Consider the following 23327-nt stretch of genomic DNA (forward strand, 5'->3'; position numbering starts at 1 on the left):
TACACCTTGATCGTATAAGTTAGTTTTTGTTATTGGAAAGCATTCCCCCGCCAAGCTCGTTTGATCAAAGAGCGCCCTAAATATGCGGGCTGTCATTATTGGGAGTATTGTTACGTTCCCCTGCAGTTGTTGTAAACTGTGAAAATGTCAAACTTCTAGACTCTCTGTCGCCATCCTGGCTTGCGTCATTAACTGGACAAGTCAGGGCACTCGCGCAATCGAAATGTATCCATCCGCTCGGAGGAGCGCAGGGGAAATAGATCCATCAATAAAAGCCTTTGGCTCGCGGCCAATCTTACACTTTTTGAGTTTTACTATGGCTGTTTTACAGTCAGCCTCCTTTAAATATACCTGGTGTCTATATTTGATTTAACAATATAACAAGCGGGTTATATTTAGAAAGGAGTATGGAAACTCTTCTAATTGAACACCTGGGCTTCTAACCCATATGCAAAATACTGTAAAATACATTCGTATTTACTATAGTAAGCTGCATCAAATTGTAGTATACTGTACAATATTATATAATAACAATAATTGCTCAACTTTGTTAATTGGGCTATATTATAGGGAATATACTATAGTAAATTGATTAATGGATTAGACTGTATCTTGGAAATTAACATTAAATACGCAGATAAGCAACCATTTGTTATTACAGTACGTGTCTAATCAAATCGTAAGTGATGATGCCTTTAATAAATTATATCATCTTATCTAAACTTGTATGGACACAAGAATTTTCAATTTTACCCGACAAACTCAAAAAGACGCACTTTAAAAACAATAATCTGATCCTAAAACAGTTAAAAGTAAAGCACTGCGGGCAGGTTTCAGGCCTGTGAATGAGTGTCAGGACGGTGAAGATCCCCTGTGTGTGTCTGTCTGACGAGCTGGTAGGGTTCCAGCAGGGCTGCGGATGAATTCCGCACTGAGGCGCTGAGGCTCCAGTCAGGCTGACGCCGCGGCTCTTTGCTGCCGGAGCGTCGCGGGCTCCGTCCAAAACACACGCGCTGCGCACCTCCAATCAGGCAGGAGCGCGCCAGATAGAGCGCACGCGGAATTATCTGACTGCTGGGTTATTATCAGACTCGTCACGCAAAAAGGTAAGAAAGAAAGACTAGTTCTTATACTTGAACCATAAAATAATTGTATTGTATTTATTTATTTAGAACTTTAAAGAATGAAAGTTTAATAACTGATGAAAAGACTCGCTTGTGTCAAGTGTCTGTATGTGCTTCAATTCCGACTTTACACACTTTATTTTTTGTTTTGTACATTTAAACTTGTTGCTTCTTGCATAACGACTTAGTGCATAAATTGTGGGAGGCGGTGTAAACAAAGAAAATAGGTGTGTTTGACTTCATACACTGCGCAGAAATATCAGCTGTGACATCAAAGTACCGCGAGAGCGGTTCGAAAGCTGTGCTTTTGAGTCGCTCTCGCGGTACTTAATGTCATACCACGATCGGACAGCGGCGCAACATCCTGCGAAGCGCCGCAAGGTAGTGATGCTACTCACTTAATTCAGTAATATATTGTGGCAGCTGTATGTTAATGATATATTTATATATATTTTTTTTATAAAGGCTACATGTATTATTTTAATTCTAAAGCAAAATAAAAACAAAGGAGAGTATAGTAAAGTGTAAGCGTGGGAGTGAGGTGATTAAGTCTATCTCAGCACTCAGACTCACAGACGCCAGTCAGCTTCATCAGGGCACGCAGCCTTTGAGAACAGAGCAGACCCTCCATAGATCTGCATGCATGTGCTTATTTAAAAATTAAACCTCCCTTTATTTTATATAGTTTAAATGAACTAATTTGATTCATTTTGGGATGTATTAACACCTCTGTTATCATAAGCGATAGTTTCAGAAACAGTTATTTGCCCTGTCCGGTCAAAGATGGAATCAGGTGACTCTGGTTTCAGATTCCCAAACTGCATTGATTTTCAGCGGATCGCTTTCTGCACCACAAAGCTTTGACAGGAAAAGGATAGGAAGAATAGGTGAGATGCAGTGAGAATACAGTATGACCTGTTGTCAGCCACAATAAGTAAATAAATCCTGTTTTTTTTTTTTTTAATGGCAAAATGTGCTTAATTGTCTTCAAATAATGCTTCTGTTGAATTCAAATAGCGCTCCTGTGTTTTTTTTTATATAGGATCAACACTATTTCTGTCTGATAATGAAAGTCTGTAATGCATTTTTTTTTTTTTTCACAGGAACCAGCTTATCTGTTCTGTTGACGCTTGATGAAGAAATCCCAGTCTTACTTTCTAAGCACGTCTGTATCTTGGCTTTAAAGAAATAAACTGGGACTCTTTTTTTCATGGTGGAAGTGATTTGAACAGATCTCCTTTGTGTGCCCCAAGCTTCGAGACGGATCCAGTCCTAAGTGTCACCCTGTCCCACGATGCACTCCAGTACATCCATCACATCCCTGTTCTCATTCACCAGTCCAGCTGTGAAGAGGCTACTAGGATGGAAACAAGGAGATGAAGAAGAAAAGTGGGCAGAAAAGGCCGTCGATTCTCTCGTGAAGAAGCTTAAGAAGAAAAAGGGGGCCATGGAAGACCTGGAAAAGGCTCTGAGCTGTCCCGGCCAGCCCAGCAAGTGCGTTACCATTCCTCGTTCCCTGGACGGAAGGCTCCAGGTGTCCCATCGTAAAGGTCTGCCGCACGTCATCTACTGTAGAGTGTGGCGCTGGCCGGATCTTCAATCCCACCATGAGCTCAAAGCACTGGACAGTTGCGAGTTTCCTTTCGGCTCCAAACAGAAGGAGATCTGCATCAACCCGTATCATTACAGACGTGTGGAGACACCAGGTATAAATACGTTACTAAATCTCTTATTTTCAGGGATCACACGGGTCCTTGAAATCCTTGAAAGTTTGTGAATCTGGGGGGGATTCAAAGCCCTGAGAAGTTATTGAAAATATACATACATAGATACAGGTCATTGAAAGTGCTTGAATCTATTTTATGCAAGAGTTTTGTGGAAAAAAAATCAATATTATTCCCTGAAGTGTAGTGTAGGATAATATCATACAAATTCTAGACTTTTAAAGCGCACGTGCTAAACTGTTCGCTTTAAATGCTTATATCTTCTATATCAAAATGTTGGTTCATATCAAAATGCTTTTTTATAGTTGTGTTTGACACATGAAAACGTCTTGGGTTATGTGTGTAACTGTTGTTCCCTGAGAAGGGAACGAGACGCTGCGTCTGCCTTGCCATACTTCCTGCGTCCCTGTAACGCCGTCTTTGGCAATATTTCAGATAGCGATATACTTTCTGCACCCTGTTTTAGTCATTAAGCCTCACCATTGGTTGAATTTGATACACACATTCAGACCCACATACCACTGGACGCGTCACCAAAGTGTCACCGCAGTGACGCAGCGCGAGTTCCCTCAAAAGGGAACTGTAACAATGTATCTCAAAAGGTAACACAATGTAACCTTGCTTTTACTTGAAATGTGTCCCCACATTTAGTCCTTGAATTTGATGGTATTGGACCTGGAAAGTCCTTGAAAGGTCCTTGAATTTGAAGCTAGCCAAGGTGTGGGAACCCTGTATTTTGTTCCTCTGTGTATTTTTAGTTGTATTTGTAAGTTCCATGCTTTGTTGTTCACAGTGCTGCCGCCAGTTCTCGTGCCACGTCACAGTGAGTTCAACCCACAGCACAGCTTGTTGGCAAAGTTCAGGAATGCTTCCATACACAACGAACCCCTGATGCCGCAGAACGCCACTTACCCGGATTCATTCCCTCCGATTCCTTGTAGCTCCTTTTCTTCATCCCCTTCTAACTCTTTAAATCAGTCTCCAACCGCACACAGCTACCCCAACTCCCCAAGCAGTGGGACAGAACCTGGAAGCCCATATCAAATCACAGGTGCATTAAAAAGTCATATCTTGTATCCATTATTCAAAATTATCCTGTGCATTAACCTATATACTATATATATATATGTACAGCAGAGACCCCTCCTCCACCCTATAGTATGATGGAGACTACATCTACTGAAGACGTGAAACCAGGAGACACCTCCAACACCAATAAACTCATTCTGTCTGCGGCACATAGAGGTAAGACACCTGCTAGTGCCAGACTTAACATACTTGCCTTGCAGTATATATATACTTTAAGTGCACACAATTTACACATTTTATCAGTATGTGTGTACCCAGGAATCAAAGCATTGGCCTTTTCGTTGCTAATGCATCACTGTACACTACCAATTGAAGTATAGGAACATTTATTTATAAAGATTTTGATTTTGGGGTTAAAATGATTGTGAACGTTTCATGAGGTAGACTTGCTGTGGCTGCTCAATAACACTAATATGTTTTTGCTTTGTCAGATTTAAGGCCAGTGTGTTATGAAGAACCGGAGTACTGGTGCTCAGTGGCGTATTACGAACTGAACAACCGGGTGGGCGAGACGTTTCACGCCTCCGACAGAAGCATCCTCGTGGACGGCTTCACGGACCCTTCCAACAACAAGAACCGATTCTGTCTCGGATTACTGTCCAACGTCAACCGAAACTCCACCATCGAACACACCCGCAGACACATAGGCAAAGGTTTGTTTAACATTTCATTGTTTTATTTTTGGGCGAGACACCGCCAGTTAGTGTTGTTGGGCAATAAATGCTGCACTGCAGAGACCCAGAGAGTGAGTCAACACAAATGTTGGCTTTTCTCAGGGTGCGATGTCGGTGTCTCTTTGCCAGTGTTGGAAAGACATTAAGTGTTGCTATAGGTTACAACAGTGGCAGGGAGGTATGTGTACACATGCTGGGGAGAGGTGGGCAGAGGCCAAATTTGAGGTCTGTTCGAGACCTCTGTGAGAGATCCTGTAGGGAGCAGGGCCAAAAGGGGGAGCATAATCCGATCAGGATAGTTCAGGAGATGAATTTGATTAAGGTTTGCCTTATGCCTTGCTGGAGTTTACCATATTATTTCCAGTGTTTATACAGTATATATTATGATTGGGTCTTTTGAACACATGTGCATAAAAGCCACTTTTATAATAATTTAGACGATTCTGGGCCGGATCGGTATGAAAAAGATAGGTATGTATTAATTCGTCTAAGTTAGAACATAAAATATTGAAAAACGGTGGTGTTTTCCTTTAAAGGTGTAGCGGAGGATTTTCTCGAATTTTAGAAAAGAGCCGCCTTCTCCACTTTTAAAAAAAATGCAATTGCGCAACACTCCTGATTGACAACTAGGAGGACCAATAGTCTTGATGATCCACCCGAGAAAAAATAAATCCTCCGCAATACCTTTAACACTTTTTGTGGAGTTTTAATGTAGAAAAGGTTTAGCAAATTAAACAACATTTAACTCACTTTCTCACACTTTATTTCAGGTGTGCACCTGTATTATGTCGGAGGGGAGGTGTACGCAGAGTGTTTGAGTGACAGCAGTATTTTCATACAAAGTCGGAACTGTAACTACCAGCACGGTTTCCATCCCACCACCGTCTGCAAGATCCCGAGTGGATGCAGCCTCAAGATCTTCAACAATCAGTTGTTTGCGCAGCTCCTGTCGCAGTCAGTAAATCACGGCTTCGAGGTGGTGTATGAGCTCACCAAGATGTGTACGATCAGGATGAGTTTTGTTAAGGTAAAGACTGTATAGATATAGACTATGAGGTTTTTGCATATACCATCTAGCAATGCCCCAGAACACGTGGTGCTAAAAAACATTTAAAACCTTCCAATAGGGTGACCATACGTGCCATTCTTCCCGGACGCGTCCTGGCCAGGATTTCGGTGTGTCTTCCGGAAATCGTATTTGTTGACCGCATACGCCATTCAGTTAAAAACATAAGACATACAATCGTAGTTTCCTTCTTACCTTAAAATGTAACGGTTGCTTTTTTGTAATAATAATAATAATCCTCTATGACGTATGCGGTCGACAAATACGACTTCCGAAAGACGCACCCGAAATCCTGGCCAGGACGTGTCCGGGAAAAATGGCACATATGGTCACCTTACTTACAAACACCTTACTTACAAACCACAAAGCAGGCGATCGCACACAACAACCTTCCCTAACAATGGAGTGGAGATAACTTTTACAACACCCAGATTTTAACCGTTTATTTTAAAGATAATTATAGCATACAATATATTAAAAGATACGTTGTTATCAAGATTTCCGAAATTGTGTACTGTAACAATATGTACTGAATTAGATGAAGTACTTATTGCTTTATCGTTAAAACGGTTTGTACTATATAGCATGTGTGTGTGCAATATAAATTCATTTCAGAAATACTGCACCTGCCATGTTTTCATTATCATGTGACCCCTATGTCACAGTGGCGGCCGGTGACTTCTTTTTTCGAGGGCGCTTGATGCGAAGTTCACCATATAGTATGAAAGTAGAGTATGAATACAGGTGAAAGGTCATGAAGATCATTCACAGTCCCAAGGGGGTTATCACATTTAAATAGAATATCTTCTGTGTGTTGCTATGTAAATGTATTATGTAGTTATTTTAATCTTTGGCTTGCAGTTTTATATTTGCTGTGCTGCCAAAATACACTGCAGATCATCGTAACTCTTAACTGCGCTTCTCTGGTTACTTACTCAGGCTGATATGACACATAGGGGAGGTTTCCCGAACAGGGTTTAGATTAATCCAGGACAAGGCCTTAGTTATATTAGGACATTTAAGTAGTTTTTACAAACAAACCTTACAAAAAACAATACTGGTGTGCATCTTGAGACAAAACAATGTCACTAATATATGTCAGTGCAAGGTGTTTTCAAATTAAGGCATTAACTTAGTCTGGGACTAGGATAAACCCCCACCCCACTTTATTATGCATACACAACACATCCACACACTAGTGGAATGAAAATGTTCACAGGTTTGTTCTCCAATACAACCCCTTTAATTTCAGGTTATGTGCACTTACTTTTCCATGACACAATTATATAAATCCTTGCTGATTTCAGAACTATGTTTGTATTATAATATATTCACACCTGCTAATCTTACAAGTGCACGAATTCTTGGGATGAATAATTATATCATCTTGTTTTTCAGGGTTGGGGAGCAGAGTATCACCGTCAGGATGTCACCAGCACCCCCTGCTGGATAGAAATCCACCTTCACGGACCACTGCAATGGCTCGACAAGGTTCTGACCCAAATGGGATCCCCACACAATCCTATTTCCTCTGTGTCATAATGCATTAGATGCATTCGTGGCCACGGATAAAGAGGACTTGGAATGACTTTTATAGCTACATTATGCTGTCTCGTGAAAATATCTGTTAATTCAGTGGATGTTTATGGTACATGTAGGATTAGCCAGGAGGTACAGTTATAAGCTGTCTAAAACAGTTGTGTGGTTGGATAAGTGTTTTAATAAAAACTTTATTTGATCACTCTTTACCACTTCCAGCTTTGCTCATTTTTAAATTAATAATAAAGATGATTCAACAAATGTGTGTGTGTGTATACTCACAAAATAAACCAAAAAACACATAAATAGTAGCTTTCAATATTAACAATAAAAATTATTAGATTGTTATTCAGAAATCACATGATTCACATTTGGATGTACATTAATTACCGATATGGTAATGTTTGCACTTACTAATGAAAGTTATAAAATCATTACATATAAATACATTTAATCATTTTAAAACAATAATTAGTATAAAATGGGTTCTACAACAGCTGCCACTGTGTATGATTTTCATAATTATTTTAAAACCACTTTAAAATGTCATTAGATGTAGTATTTCACACAGTAAACATAGCTGATGATTTGTCAAAGAGTCTCCACTGCTCATGCACAATGATGGTGCAGGTGACGGATGCTGACAGTTTCCATTTCAACATTCCCTATTTAAAATGTCTTTGAAACATGGTTGCATTAAAATCCCCAACAGTCATAGGTAAACCTCTTCAGTAGTTTTGCTGGGTTTGACCACGGTTCTGTGTGGTCAGCAATCGTTGTTGCTGCTGTAGAAAGCTGATGACTTCTGGGCTCCTCAAAAGGGACTACAGACCAAAACAAAACAACATTAACTTACACTTAAATGCAGTTCAGTGATACTTGAAAAAAATTATTTTTTTAAAGTGATTTACATACCAGCCTCTTCTGATTTAAGACCTGCTCAATGAGGGAAGGTCTGGCTGGTCTGTCTCCTATAGTACCCAGCCGTTGCTTAGTAACAGAGACAGGCCTCTCCTCCGATCCCTCCTACGAAACGATTAAAGATGCAAACAGACAAAAGTTTATAAGAAAATATTTGACATAATCAGGGCACGAATTAAATTAATACATACAAAATAAGATCTAAAAGTACTGTTGTAGATAATTTCTGAATTTGGTGACTTTAAACAGCTTGTCCACCAAAATCTTACCTCCATTTTTCCAGATGACATGGCCTGATCGCTTTTCTTCTTCTTATATTTATCTTTGTACATCTTATTACGATGTTTTTTACACATCCACGGTTTCCTGGCTTTTGCCACCTGTGTCGTGGTCTCCGTGCAGCCGTCATAGATGCAGGTCTTCGGGACGTTCTCGCCCTCTCCGGACGTCTCGTCGTCGTTGAGCTCCTCCGGGCTGCCCATTCCGTCTCTCGCGTCCGACGCATCCAGCACGTCGCTTTCGTCGCCGGGATCGTCAGCGTCGTACGACAAGTTCTCCGGATCCGACATGGTGGTGCTGCTCTCCGCGGCTCCGGAGGTTTGTCCGTCTTTTCCCGCAGCGTGGACGCTCTCACTCATTTTTTAAGTCAGGGCCAACGATCAGATCACTCACTTTTGTGAACTCTGCATTCGGTAACTTAGTATAAAATGAAAATTAAAGCGTTGAAAAGGTTTATTATTAAGGAAGAGAGCGCATGTGATCCCTGAAGTATCCCCTTTGAGTAAAAACAACAATGCTGTGATGACAACCACCGAAGAAAAACATCACTGACTGTAGATAATCAGATCATACGGCGCCCTCTAGTGGCACCATACAACAGCACAGTCTCACATACAAGCGGACCCCTACAGAATTTAGACACAACTTTTTTCAAGTCTAGCGTTTACTAGAAATAAAAATGACTTCAAAATTTATAAAAATTGTGTTTATCTGTGAAGGTTATCTTGTTGGACAAAACGTGTAAGTGTCTATGGGAGAAATTAATAGGCTTTTTTATCGGAAGGGCAAACAAATTCACACAAACATGATTAATTATTTTATTTTAATAATAAAATATTTTAATATAACATTGCCCCCCGGCTAGCAACAATGTCTTTATTTTTTCTTTTAAATTATCTAATTTTGAGTTATTTTTGTTTGTTTTCCGGACAGTTTACATTTGGATCACTTTTGTAGTGTTAATATTATAATTGTCAATTCTTCAATAAAAAACTTAATAAGCTTTTTAGCAAAGGAACCAGTGTCCCGCTAACTTGGCTTTAAAAATACGTCGTCGCTATGCCCGTTTCTCAATCTGAAGGCTGCAGCCTCCGGAGGTCGCATTTCAAGGCTCCATACGTCATCAAGAGACTGTCTTATTTTAGAATATTAACAATACGTTTATTATTATTTTTAGTTTATCAAATATTGTTGTAATATGCTAATGATGTCCGAATGTACTGGTAAGGTAATTGGTAAACCAGACTTGATGACGTATGTAGCCTGCATATGCGACCTCCGCAGGCTGCAGCCTTCGGATTGAGAAACGGCCACCATCCTCATGGAATCAAAATAGATTTGTTTCTTTAAAGGCGGAGTCCATGATGTTTGAAAGCCAATGTTGATATTTGAAATCACCTAAACAAACACGCCCCTACCCCAATAGAATCTGGACCTTCTGTTGATAGACCCGCCCCACACATACGCAACTCGGCATTTGATTTGATTTGATTGGCTATAAGTGTGTTTTGGTAGTCGGCCCGTCTCCTTTTCCAACGCGTTTTTCAAACATCGTGGACTCCGCCTTTAAGTATGAATATGTTAGACGTAAGGATATCTTTAAACTAGTGTGCACAAAATTTGACAGCATTCACATGTAGAACTTAGAAGATTTAAGCATTCAAAAGTCTCCGCTAATGATCTTTCATGACGTCATTCTGCTCTCAGATTTACATCAGATTCCAGGCTTTGAAATCATTTTCTTATGTTATGGAAAGATCTATCTATCTATCTATCTATCTATCTATCTATCTATCTATCTATCTATCTATCTATCTATCTATCTATCTATCTATCTATCTACCTATTTTAAAAGATATATGCTATATAAAAAGCTATGAAAACCATTCACTTTATCTTTGAATAATTCAACGATCATGTGTCTTGGGATTGTTGCATCCTGGTCTTTAAAATGTGTGTTGTATTGTTTCGTTCAAAGCATAAACCTTATTTCAATAAAAAAAAATGTATTGTGTATTTGAAAAGGAAGAAGAGCCATCCAATATTACCCAAACTTTTACTGTTTCAGTGGATATTATGTTAACACGTTGAGGTTTGTGTGTGGTGAAAGAATATGTAATACTTTTTTTCTCAATGCATACTTTATTGAAATATGTCAGTATGACAGTTTTAACTATTTACAGTATATTATGTACATGCAAAAGGTATTACAATGTTTCAAAATTGTAATACAAGACTTACATAATGATTCTTTAGACCTATTAAATTTTAATCTGTCTGTGGTTGTTAAAAGGAATCATTTTAATTGTGTATTACATTGTTTACTAAATTATTTAATGGCATCTTAAAATATTAACAACACATAATAATGATGATAAATATTTACCTATGTATACCAAATCACATCTAAAATGCTTAAAGAATTATAAAAGATCAAAATAAATTCACAGATGAGTGTGATAAAGCTCTCTCTTTCTGTCAGTCTTTTAGCAGGACAGTGATGAAACAGCTGATCTCTGTGAGGAAACGCTGCAGATCTCCATATTAGTGAAGGAGCTTCCCGCCTCACTGCTGCATTCTGGGTAAGAAGAACTGGAAGAAATGAGGTTCTTTAGCCTGTGGAGAGCAATGATTAACAGGGTAAGCAGGAAGAGCAGCAAGCTGAGGAAGATGGAGATGTAGACATACACATTCGCAGTCCGGCTGTATAAGACAGTGGCCGCCCCTGTTGAAACCGATGTAGGGCTGAATCTCAGGACAGTCTCGCTGTCAAATTCAGTGCCGTTTATCTCATCCAGTGATCCGTCCATTCCAGACATCTCTGTGGGATTTGGAAATCTGTTGGGTAGAGAGAGTATAGACATTTATATTAAGTTATTTTACCAACCAATACATATTTTTTTAAAATAGTTATGAAATATTTGATTTCAATGTATATTTGAAGAGCTAAGATATAAAACCTTTAAAGTGCGTTTTAAGTGCTGTAGTCAAAGATGACCTTGCATAAATACCCAACAGAATTAATTTTAAACTATAAACACTCATGAAATTTTAACCCCAGTAAATCTCATATTTTGCAGGCCAGCAGAGTTCATGGGACACATACACATAACGGTTTCCTAATACCTGTCCTATATCTCTCTTTGTGATGAATTTTGATTTTGTTACCGTTTAATAAAACAACAACAACCAGAACACTTAAATACTTCAGACTGTACGTGAAGTGGATGATAATCACATTTAATTATGCTTTTTGTAACCAGGCAACGTGCGTATCGGTGAACTCGTAAGCTGGTGGGTGTTGTTGTTAGGGCCACAGCTGGTCCATTAGGACTTTGGGGTGGTCACACTGGCTCAGAGGTACACACTGAAGGTCACTCTGTTGTTTACGCCGCCTGCATACTCGGCTCATAAATAATAGATCAAACAGTACCTGTGCAGGAAAATGTCACGGCTTTCAGAGTTTTAAAAGAGCAACATGCCAAATCTATTGTTTGGCAGGCTGTCCCTATCAAAAACTGCAATGCAAAAATGTTTTTTTACAATCTTTGCTACCTTCTCAGAATTTGTTTCACAAGTTTATAAAAGGGTTTGTCACATCCGATGACGACACAAACCCTAACTTCAAGAGTGAAAAGGTTACACTATTGTCTGTTACAGTCCGATTTACACATTCACATCTGATACAATTGTCACATTTATGGATCTGGCAGATGCTGTTATCCCAAGTGACTTACAGTGGATTACAAATAAACATGCATGTGTGTTATCTGCCAGACAGCAGACGACTCTGGGCCGGATCAGCACTGGAAATTATCAGATCTGGTGCGGATCCGGCCCGGAGTGATCTGCAGTCTGGCTGGGTTCAAACCCTTGGCCTTTTGCGCTATTAACACAACTGAACTATTTGTTGGCTATAATGTAAGCATACGCAAGAAGCAAGCCAGACGTCTCTGATGCTTTCAGCTGGAAAGTCTTTCATATTTACAAGCTGGTAGTTGCATGATTCAAATTTAGTTTTCCTCTGGGACAGGCATAATTCAGCCGAGGTCACGTCAGGTGTGCGGGAATCTGTTTAATTTTGCTGTCAATTTATTAGATAGCAGCAAATTAGTGTTTATATCAGTGGCGGCTCGTGACTGCTCATCCGAGGGCACAAATTCAAAATAAGTGTTTGGAGTGTCATGTGTGTTGCTCGTGTTTTCAAAATATGTGTTTGTTGTGTCATGTGAACCATGTGCATCACGTGTTTTGTCAAAATAAGAGCCTGCTGCACACGCGTCAAAACCGTTTATGATAAAAGAGACGCTCACGTTCACAAAATACACGCAAGACACTCCCTTAACAGTAAACTCTGATTATACATGAGATTATGCGAGTATCTGGCAAACGTGAGCGTCTCTTTTATTATAAACCCTTTAGATGCGTCTGCAGCAGGCACTTATTTTGACAAGCCACGTGATGCACATAGGTTCACTCGACGCGCATATTTTGAAATTACGAGGCTACATACATGTTGTGACAAACTTCGTATCGAGCGCCCTTGACAAAAGAAGTCACTGGCCGCCACTGTGCTGTATTTTTGACATCTGATTTCTGTGTGCCATGTGTGTCATGTTTTAATTATGCATTATACATGTTTTTCAAATCACTATACTGTTTTTAAACAGCGTTATTTATAAGGTATAACATTTCCGTTTGTGCTGGAATGGTATTATAGATATGTATTTTTTCCCAGCGTTGAGTATTTCAAATATTGCACACAGATGTTGCACAATCCAAGAGAAGTATTTTTAGGATGTGGTCCACCTCATAACACAAAACTTGGTATTTGTTTGTCCGATGCATTTTTTTGGTCACCGAAGCACTTTCGCGTGAGTCAACAATGTCTGAGGCAAAATAAGCCCAGAGAGCCTGTGTCCAAAGCTTTTTTTATTAAAATAATGATTTATAGCTCCGTTCTGTCTGAGTCATAAAAAGATAGATGGAGAGCATGCATGCTGAGAAAGACATTTTTTTCCTTCATCCTACTTTAAATTGAAACAACTGTAGGGGACTCACACTTATTTTCCCAAGAACCTTTCTTCAATCAACAGTCAGTTCTTCTACAAATCCAGCTGGCACCCAACTTAACTCTACCTTTAATGTGACCCCCAACAGCTTTTCAATTTATAAGTGAAATCCCAGAGGAAATTTATATCATTGGATTCCTCCTGTGATTCATCCGTCTCTCTATGGTGCACTTTTCCAGTTTCAAGGAGAGTAATTTCAGTCTCTTCTGTAATCTCTGTTCATAGATTTCATTACAGGCGAGCTTTTACAACTGGAATGTGGCTATTAAGACAATGACGATCAAACAAAGAGTTCCACAGAGGATGTTGGAGAGATGATGGAGAGAGAGAGAGAGAGAGAGAGAGAGAGAGAGAGAGAGAGAGAGAGAGAGAGAGAGAGAGAGAGAGAGAGAGAGAGAGAGAGAGAGAGTTTGCAAGGACTGCAATGATGACATTATGAATGTGTGTCTGAAATATTTATAAAGTGCCTGCTCAATGCTCACTATGACTTATGAGCAGATGATTTTTTTGTAATGTGTTATTTTAAAATCACTACTGTGGTTACAGTTCATGTCAGGATAATTGAATCATTTAATGCATTATTCTTAAACAATTTAGCTATTTTTAAAGCGTTTCATCTGAAATATCAGTGCAACTTCTCATTAAGAAGACTGGAATTATATATTATTTATTATCAGTACATAATTACAGATTTTTCCAAGAATGTTTACATTTTAATTAAATTTCAATCATTTTTAATATATTTCCAAATAGTTTAGCAATTAATGAAGAGTATTAAATATATATATATGAAATAACTGCAAAAGATATATATATATATACATTTTTTTCAAATAACACACAGTATTTTAGAAGTTTACCCAGAATGCCATTTAAATCAGTTCTTTATATTTTTCATGACTGTTAAAATAGTTCAGCTGTTTAACGTTGAATAAAAAAACATAATGATCAACTTTATTTGTGACACAAAATCCTGCTCAGACTGTAATATTGATAAAAGCATTGATCAAAGAAACTACTGACCTTTAGTATGCAGAAGAGTGTCGTCGTACTAAAGCACACAGCTATCCGTAGCGCTCATCTCATTGTCCTGCTGTGAATTCCTCATGGGTTTTCTCCAACTATAAAACATTCGGACAAATAGATGCCACTCTCGTCTGTTCTGATAGTGTGAAAGAGGAAGAGACGTGAACGTGTTCGGTCTGATGCGCCGAGTCTCAACAGTGGGCTTGATATTGACTGTCCAGCTGTTGTACTCTAAATTCCCCCTCCCACTTTGCTTCATTTCATTCCTATCATCTCTCTCCCTTTCTCATTCTCTCTCTCATCTCCATTGACGTATATAAGTCTTTCTTTTTCCTTCAGATCGTTTTGTGGATTCATTTTTCAATTAAAGACGTTTGATCGCCACCGAAAAAAGGTCATGCGGTGACACATCCACCTTTCAATGACTACAATTAGCATTTGAATACCTTTTTGATATTAGCTTGTCTTGCAGATGGTGCCGTTTTTGACACCAGCGACAAAAGCAAGGTTGTTTTCAATATTTTTTGGTGCAATGCGATCACTCCGAGATCTTGTCATTTTTCCATGGTGCTGTGCTCAGTCATTTATATCTGATAGAAATAATCACCCTCATCATCATCATCATCATCACAGAGGACAGGCCTGTCACGCTGCAAACATCAGGCTTTATTCTCACAGATGAAACATCAAGGTCTTTATTATATGAGGACTGTCCATATCTGACTGTTCTGCTTTATAAATCAAGCACGAATGCCTTTATTGAACCTATAAATGATTTAGTACAGAATAATTTCTGTATTTCAGATTTGTTACAATGCAACTGCAAATGAAAAGATGTACTAAGGCTTTTGATTTTATCAATAAAACGGTGCAAACCATTGGCGATCTGACTAACTGCATTTCAGAAAATCACAATAGGGTCTCTCTCTGATTTAATCTTGTGATTTGTTATCTCAGTAACCGAATTTATGACATGTCTTCCCACAGAGAGGCTGGCAAATGCACGGATCTTGGACTGGAAGCAGTGGGGCAAAGCTATGCATGTCAATAGGACAGACGCGTCATGCCTCCTGGGAATGTCTTATCTTTTCGGTTCTGTGCGCTGAAGATGGCAGACCTCCTTTGGATTCTGGATTGCTGCAAGCTGTCTGGGATGAGTGACATAAATTCTGTTTATAAAGTTATAAAGATTGATTGTGTTTCGGCTTACCAGTCATTACAGATTCAACTCTCTTTACTAACTATTTAAACTATTCATCTTATAATTGTCTTGCATGGAAGGGGAGACAGAGGACAATCTATTCCTACTGGCACACCTCCACCAGTATCATCCCATGGGCCCACTGGGGAACTTGAGTACCGATTTCAAACCCTGCTGTGCTTGAATCTGTCCTTTGGGCTTCCATAATTGCTCCAGCGCTGAGGCGCATAAGAGACCGCTGTTGGGTTTTGATAAGAACACCGCCTTGGTTGATTTTTTCTTCTAATCCATAAAATTGTATAAATCTGAGGTTTCTTATTCCCTGGGTGCAAGTGATTCAGCTCTGCTGTAAGTGTTTGGTTTGTCTATTCCCAACACATGCAAGTGGGTCAGATGCCAGTTGACTCGAGCACAGCCTGAATCATTTTGATTAGACTGTGGTCTTACTGCAGGGAAAGGGTGGCATTGGCATTGAATCATCCGGTAACCCGGCGTCTGCTCTATTGGTTTCGACTAGAATGTCATATTTAAAGGAGCTTTGTGGCAGAAAAAGGCAACGTGTCAATCAGGATTATCCTGTGCAATACTCTAAGCTTTATTTGGTGGTTTACACAGCGGAGCATGTCAGAGTCGCAATCCACGGAGAACAAATTCTTCTCAGCTCAGATGATGGCATTTGCACAGTAATACAAGTCTAAGAGGACTGTGTACATGTCATGTAAAACAAGCAGCTTTCACTCTTTCATACAGGCATACATAATAAAAAAATAACACTTTGAATAAAGCAAATAGCCTATTGATATATAACATAAATAACTGTCTGGATGCTGTGCACTTCAGTCACCAGATCTGTTGAGGACTGTTTGGGTGCAATGTTACATTTAATCCATTGTGTGGGGTAATTACAATTGACCCCTACCGTAATTCAATACAACTGTCCTCATTAAATGTCATTGTGTTTTTATTTATGACAGCATAAAAATAACACGGCTGACAAAGCAGTGATGCACCACATACAATATTACTGTCTTCTATTGTGTAGCTCTCTCAAAAATAAACTACAATTGAAGACCACCTTGGTATGAAAAGCTGTGAAAATAAATCCACAATGTTTCTCTTTTTGAGCTTCAATTAAAAAATATGTTTCATTAACGTAAAACAATTGAAAGTGTGTGTGAGGGGATTACATAAGTCTGTATAAGCAATTGAAGGTAAGGGGTCGCTGACCCAGTGGTGGTTTTAAAGGGGAGGAACAGAGCTTTGAATTTGATGCCAGTGTAACTGTAACCTGTGTCCTCTTTGGCTCATTGAAGACCACTCTTGTAGCAGCATTTCGGATCATCTGTAGAGGTTTGGTTGTACAAGCTGGGAGGCCGGCCAATAATGCATTACAATAGTCCAGTCTGGACAGGACAAGAGCCTGGATTAGGACTTGTGTAGCATGCCCAGATAGAAAAAGTTGTGTTGAATCTTAGGGTCAGACGACATGAAAAGGAGTTCTGTCTTTGCAAGGTTCAGCAGGAGATGATGATCCTTCATCCAGAGTGAGATGTCACTCAGGCATGTGTCATCCCCATAGCAGTGGAAAGAAAATCCATGCTTACGAATGACAGAGCCCAAGGATGTCATGTATATCGAAAAGAGCAGCGGTCCAGGCACCGAGCCTTGAGGTACCCCAGTACTGAGACATTGGGGTTCAAAGACATCACATCTCCAGTATACTTTAAATGACCTACCTGAGAGGTAAGACCTGAACCTATAGCCTTGAGGTTCATCAGCACAGATGATTTGGAGGCTGCCCTAACCTGCCTTAGGGCTTCAATGACGGAGAGCAATGTAGTTTTGGTGGAGTGACCACTCTTGAAACCAGACTGGTTGCTGCTACCACACGCTCAAGAGTCTTGGCAATGAATCCTAGTTGGTAAGAAAATCCATGTTTCCGAATGACAGAGCCCAAGGATTTCATGTATACCAAAAAGAGCAGTGGTCCAAGCACTGAGTCTTGAGGTACCCCAGTACTGAGACATTGGGGTTCGGAGATGTCACCTCCCTAGGATACTCTAAATGACCTACCTGAGAGGTAAGACCTGAATCTATAGCCTTGAGGGTCATCAGCACAGATGATTTGGAGGCTGCCCTTGCCTGTCTTAGGGCTTCAATGACGGAGAGCAGTGTAGTTTCGGTGGAGTGACCGCTCTTGAAACCAGACTGGTTGCTGCTACCACACTTCCTAAGAGTCTGGCAATGAATCCTAGTTCCCTGACCTGAACCATACAGAAAATGACTGGAGTACACCGAAGAGGAGAGAGCAGCAACATTTGAAGGGGCTGGAGACATTCTGTATGGAGGAAAAATCTAAGATCACTTGCCTTTCATTCTTCAACCTTTATCAGACATTATAATGCAGGACTCAGACATTCTAATACAATAGCGGTTATCCTTGCAAATTGAGGTAGCAAAGAGTATTAAATGGGGGGGGGGTGCAATAATTGTGGCCAACGTGTATTTGAAAAAAAAAATTTTTATGATGTGGCCCCCCACTTTCAAATATTTTTCATTATTTTTTTTTATAAAAGATAAAAAGGAGAAACATTGCAAACTAATTTTTGTCCACGACTGTTTATAAAACCTCATTACAGTTCATTTAATAAAATTTTAAAGGTCTCCTATTCAAATTAGTTGCTCGATGTTGAGTTATTTTAAATCCCTTTTTAATCACCCCATTTGTCTTATTTTACTACATCAAACTCCATTACATCTTTAGCTCTGCAGTGTCTTTGCGCCATAAGGAGACTTGCCGTTGACAGTTTACAGCAAATGAGAAGTGGAAATTTATTGCTGAACCTCAGCTGCCTACGGCTTGTCAGCTGCAATACATCAAAGTAATAGAATGGCAAAGGCCCAATTCAATCTGCCCTCTGAAATGTACACTTACAACCATCTCCACACTATTCATGTTATAAATTATCACATGACATCAAGGTAATTTCTAATAAAGCTGTTGATTTTGGCATTTTGGTTTGATCACGCACACATAAAAACTACAGAAATTCCATATGGGTTTACTTAAGCTGGAAAAAATAAACCATTATGAAATTATTTCATCCCCCAACTATAGCAAACAGACTTAATCTCCAGCTCTAGGCTTTGTGTATTATGTCAAGATGTTTGTTTACCCACAGTATCTTATTGAGATCTCAGTTAGCAGCCTCTGTCTGTCTATTATTGTTGAAATGTCTGTCTTGACCAGACAAAGAGGAAACAACATTGTCAGGGATGGTAAGGAAAGAATTCATGCGTTCCAGACAGAGCCTGTTCCCAGGAATAAACACATTGATTCTGTTAAGACAGGAAGAGTTCCTTTAGGGGCCAGTCACACCAATAGCGTTTATGGCAGTTGCAGGCGCCTTTTTTGAATGATATTCTATGGGCAGGGCGCGTTTGCGCGCTGTTTATGCGCGCCGAGCGCCTTGCGGTTTTTTGCCGCCTGCCGCGCACGCGTTTTTGAAGGAGCGCTGAGAGCGGAGAAGCGCCCGACGTCATTCGTGTCTTTCCATTGTCCAATCGAATAAGGGGAGAGGCGGGCCTTACGTTGTGGTGATGGAAGTTTAGTTGCTTTGAAGAACCGGACACCACTCGCTCACTCTCTCCTGTGTGTTTGTGCACCTCTCACCCTCAAACAAGGTCAGAGCAAGCGTCCTCTTTTTAAAGTTTCTGCTGATATGACAGTTAACAGCAAAAGGGCACTCACGCTTCAATATTTGATTGACAAGACAGCTGACTCGGTGGTTGCTTAGCAATATGAAAAGCCGCGTCGCACTGCTCTTTTTTTAAAAAAGGCAGTGCGTCGCGCCTTGCGTTTGCAAGCGTTTAAAGCGCTTTTGGTGTGACTGAAGCCTTACTCTGTAAATGGAATGTTATGGATTGGCAGTGTCGGTCACGATTCACTTTCACTGTAGGGAAACACATGAAATGAATGTGAATGATGACTGTGAGACGGTATTGAAACTTAATGAGGATGGGTACACGATGACAGATTTTTTCAGTTAAGACTAAAAATGTTGCAATTTCCCAACATTTTCTGTTTACATAAAATGCTGTTTTTCCCATTATTGAATTGCTCTTTTTCCCAGCTGTTGAATTCTGATTTAAATGGGCAACACACATACAGCTGTAAACTGTAAATCTGGGTATATTTTATGCTAAATGTCAAGCAATACAGTCCAGCAGTGTTACTGCTTTGTCTTCTAAAAACAGGCATGTATGTAATTCTTGCATAATTATTATACAGATGGATTTTATGAACTAACCTCAAGTAAGAACCTGCATGAAATATTTGTACTTTTGGAAAGTAATTTATTGCACCAGTGAACTGCAAAAATTAAAATGGTGGAATAATTACTGCACCTAAAAATACTAGACTTATATATGCAAAGAAATTTGAACATTTAATCTTTATGTTAAAAAAGTTAGGCTAACTTTAAGCTACGTCAACTCATCTATAGCAGTGTTTCTTAACCAAACTTCCAACTGGGCTAAAACAGGTAAAAAAAAATTATATATATTTTATAACGCATAATTATTTCTAGTTATGGCAAACTCTAAAATATTTTAATTTATGGGGAGTGAGGGAGCTTAAAGTCAAAAAGCTGAGCAGTGCCCCCTGTGCGTAATGAAGAAACGCGTGCGCAGTTCCTATGGTTACACTCTCACGTGACTGATCCTCAAGATGAGCCTCATTAGCATTAATTTGCAATGTCTGGAAAAGCAACAGGGCTGAATACCAATGTGTTAATTAGTCTCGTTTCGATTGGTCACGGACGTCGACGTACGCGTATAAAAGAGTTAAAGTGACGGTCAAGTTCAAAGCACTTCAATCATCTTATTGGATTTTAAAGGAGTTTAGCGCAAAACCCAAGGTTTGTTGTTCTTTTACCAAGTTCAATTAATTGCAATTTATTCGTGCTGAATCTCTTCACGTGCATGTATCTAATTGTTGATATGTTTTTATTAGTGCATGTATGTTGAATGTGGTGGTAACGGTTACTTAAATTACCTTTCTCCTGATTTATCTTAAAGATGAGTTCCCGAAGCCTCGCTCCTCTTTCCAGTCAGAACAACATCATGGGTTTGGGGAGAGTGGACGCCATGCGCGCTCACAAGCCCGGCCAAAGGGTCGTACTTGGCGTTTTGAGCGAGAATGATCAGCATAATCGAGTATTTGGAGAGGTTCGTTACAGAGGATTATATATTGCATAATTTCTGTGTACAAACATAACGGTCCTTTTATATATTATTAAAGGTTCCATCCAAGTATGCCCCAGCTTTGCATGATTTTCCTGTCAATAACGCCCGCGTTTGCCAGGCTAAAGTTGAACTTGGCGTCCACGTGGCTGAGCCTGTGAACGCGCGGTCAAGTGAACAACCGAAGTCGTTTTTGCTGGCCTCGGAGCTTCTATTGCTGGATGATGCAGTTAATGATGTTGGCTCAGGTATTACACCACATTTGTCAGTTATTGTCCGTTTTTATACCTTTATCAGGAACTAAAGTAAATTTAATATAGGGTCATCCTTGGATGCTTCCATGGAGTCGCTGCCAGAAGAGGAAGCAGCTTCTCAGGACATCTTGTGTGTCCCAGAATATTCTGAGGACATCCATCGATACCTCCGTGAATGTGAAGTTAGTATATATGGGCTACACATTTTAGTTTCTTAAAGGGATGGTTTGGCCAAAAATAAAATTTCAGTGCTGCTAAACCCCTTTTGCAGTCTTTGCTTTTAAGTTTGTAACATGCTTTGTCCCTCAGATTAAATTCAGGCCAAAACCCGGCTATATGAGAAAGCAGCCGGACATAACCAATTCCATGAGGGTTATCCTTGTTGACTGGCTGGTTGAAGTGGGTGAGGAGTACAAGCTGTGCTCGGAGACCCTCTACCTGGCCGTAAATTACATGGACCGCTTTCTGTCATGCATGTCCGTGCTAAGGGGAAAATTGCAGCTTGTGGGAACGGCTGCTATACTCCTGGCTGCGTAAGTGATTAGATATTGTCCGTAAAGTGCATTCTACTTGCAAATTAAAACCTCTTTTCTCTGATTAGGAAATATGAGGAGGTGTATCCTCCAGAGTTGGATGAGTTCGTGTTCATCACCGATGACACCTACACAAAGAAACAGTTGCTTCGGATGGAGCAGCACCTGCTCCGAGTGCTTGCTTTTGACATGACGGCCCCCACCACTTTTCAGTTTTTGATGCAGTACAATTTGGAAGAGCGTATCTGTGCCAGGACTGTGAACCTGGCTTTGGTGAGACTATTTTTTATTTTTTTTAATGGTGTGAATTGTTAGACTTGTTGAATTGGATATTGATTTTTCTGTTCCCTGTGCCATAGTATCTTTCAGAGTTGAGCCTGCTTGAGGTGGATCCTTTTGTGCAGTATCTACCATCCAAGATTGCTGCTGCAGCTTATTGTCTGGCCAACTATACTCTAAATGGGGCTCTGTGGGTGAGTTATTTGTCTTCGGCATTTTATTTGGAGAAACCAATTGCTAGCTCTAATGCTTTAGTGGTGTATGTTTTAAGCTTGTTTCTAATCCACCATTGGTTTTTGCACTGACAGCCTGAGAACTTGTATGCCTTTACTGGTTACTCTCTGAGCGTCATTTGCCCATGTTTGAAGGAGCTTCACAAGCTCCATGTTGGTGCAGCTGGTCGACCCCAAAGGGCAATTCAGGACAAGTTCAAAAGCTCCAAGTAAGCAGGACCCCTTGTGTACAAATTCTTTATAAATTATAAATCACAGTTTACTTAATGACTTGTCTTTTAAGGTATGGTGGTGTGTCTCTACTTGAACCCGTGGAGACTTTGCCTCTACCGTAGTGCTATGATGGTGACCATATGGATTCCTCAAGGCCAATGAAATAACTGCAGCGCTTAATATTTTGTAAATACCGAATGAAATGTTTTTAAATGTGACTTTTTAAACTTTAAAATTGTGATTTTTATCATAGCTTTATTTTAAAACCTAAGTAACCAATAAAATGGCGACTTGTTTTGAGTCTGACATGCAGTCGGTCTGATGGCTGTACTTGGACTGAGTAGAGCAAATTGCTTTTATCGCTCCCTGCTTTAATTTTACTTTGTCCTGTATTTTAATATTTTGTACCCATATCATGTGCCTGATTGTAATGTATTGCTTCAATAAAACGAAACAAGTGCCAATGCTTGTGTAGTGAGTTTTTAAATGCAGAACTCAAATGTTTAAATGGTTGGCAAGGCAAAGGCCACGGATTAGAGCCCAGGGAATATGTGAAATTTGACCTATGACGCCTGCGTAGTGCATAGACTGGATAAATTGCCAATGTCAAACAAATGGAGTATGGCGCCCTCTGGCGTTCGGTTGTGAGCCCTGTGACGCGTCAATCTGAGGTGTCATGCTAGACTTGAAATGCACTAAACTCCTTGTTCATCTTTTAAAACGATAGTATTCTACTCCTTACACTAACATATTTATAAATAGATGTGTATATATCCGGTGTGTAAATCTGTTTAAACTATTTCCTAAAACTTTTTCAGTCTATCTACTACTCTAACGAGGAAAAATGCACACTCTT

At 39.7% G+C, this 23327-nt stretch overlaps 4 protein-coding genes across 10 annotated transcripts; 2 read left to right on the forward strand and 2 right to left on the reverse strand.

Annotated features, from left to right (window-relative positions):
- The first annotated feature begins 941 nt into the window (after window positions 1–941).
- smad9 (SMAD family member 9) lies at window positions 942–7425 on the forward strand. Of its 7 annotated transcripts, XM_065260468.2 has the most exons (9): window positions 942–1106; window positions 1959–2011; window positions 2228–2289; window positions 2378–2830; window positions 3642–3899; window positions 3983–4093; window positions 4369–4590; window positions 5382–5638; window positions 7076–7425. In XM_065260468.2, exons 4-9 carry the CDS (start codon window positions 2419–2421, stop codon window positions 7217–7219), a joined length of 1404 nt encoding a protein of 467 aa, XP_065116540.1. In that variant the 5' UTR covers window positions 942–1106; window positions 1959–2011; window positions 2228–2289; window positions 2378–2418; the 3' UTR covers window positions 7220–7425. The 7 variants fall into 7 exon arrangements, with proteins under 7 accessions (XP_065116540.1, XP_073672120.1, XP_065116533.1 ...); XM_073816019.1 differs by having other exon boundaries at window positions 2228–2830; XM_065260461.2 differs by lacking the exon at window positions 1959–2011.
- Window positions 7426–7572: 147 nt separating this feature from the next.
- Window positions 7573–8962, reverse strand: rfxap (regulatory factor X-associated protein). Its single transcript, XM_065260499.2, has 3 exons — window positions 8407–8962; window positions 8132–8242; window positions 7573–8040 (listed from the first exon to the last, which is right to left on the reverse strand). The coding sequence occupies exons 1-3, from the start codon at window positions 8773–8775 to the stop codon at window positions 7945–7947; spliced, it is 576 nt and encodes a 191-aa protein (XP_065116571.1). The 5' UTR covers window positions 8776–8962; the 3' UTR covers window positions 7573–7944.
- A 1581-nt stretch (window positions 8963–10543) lies between these two features.
- On the reverse strand, window positions 10544–14745 carry LOC135741725 (serine-rich and transmembrane domain-containing protein 1). Its single transcript, XM_065260500.2, has 2 exons — window positions 14512–14745; window positions 10544–11254 (listed from the first exon to the last, which is right to left on the reverse strand). Exon 2 carries the CDS (start codon window positions 11233–11235, stop codon window positions 10903–10905), a length of 333 nt encoding a protein of 110 aa, XP_065116572.1. The 5' UTR covers window positions 11236–11254; window positions 14512–14745; the 3' UTR covers window positions 10544–10902.
- Window positions 14746–20480: 5735 nt separating this feature from the next.
- ccna1 (cyclin A1) lies at window positions 20481–22935 on the forward strand. The gene is made up of 9 exons (XM_065256641.1): window positions 20481–20634; window positions 20795–20944; window positions 21018–21207; window positions 21280–21395; window positions 21523–21746; window positions 21815–22019; window positions 22106–22219; window positions 22334–22467; window positions 22542–22935. Exons 2-9 carry the CDS (start codon window positions 20795–20797, stop codon window positions 22591–22593), a joined length of 1185 nt encoding a protein of 394 aa, XP_065112713.1. The 5' UTR covers window positions 20481–20634; the 3' UTR covers window positions 22594–22935.
- Window positions 22936–23327: the final 392 nt, after the last annotated feature.

This window comes from Paramisgurnus dabryanus, chromosome 10, assembly GCF_030506205.2.
Source record: "Paramisgurnus dabryanus chromosome 10, PD_genome_1.1, whole genome shotgun sequence".
Classification (NCBI taxonomy): Eukaryota; Metazoa; Chordata; class Actinopteri; order Cypriniformes; family Cobitidae; genus Paramisgurnus; species Paramisgurnus dabryanus.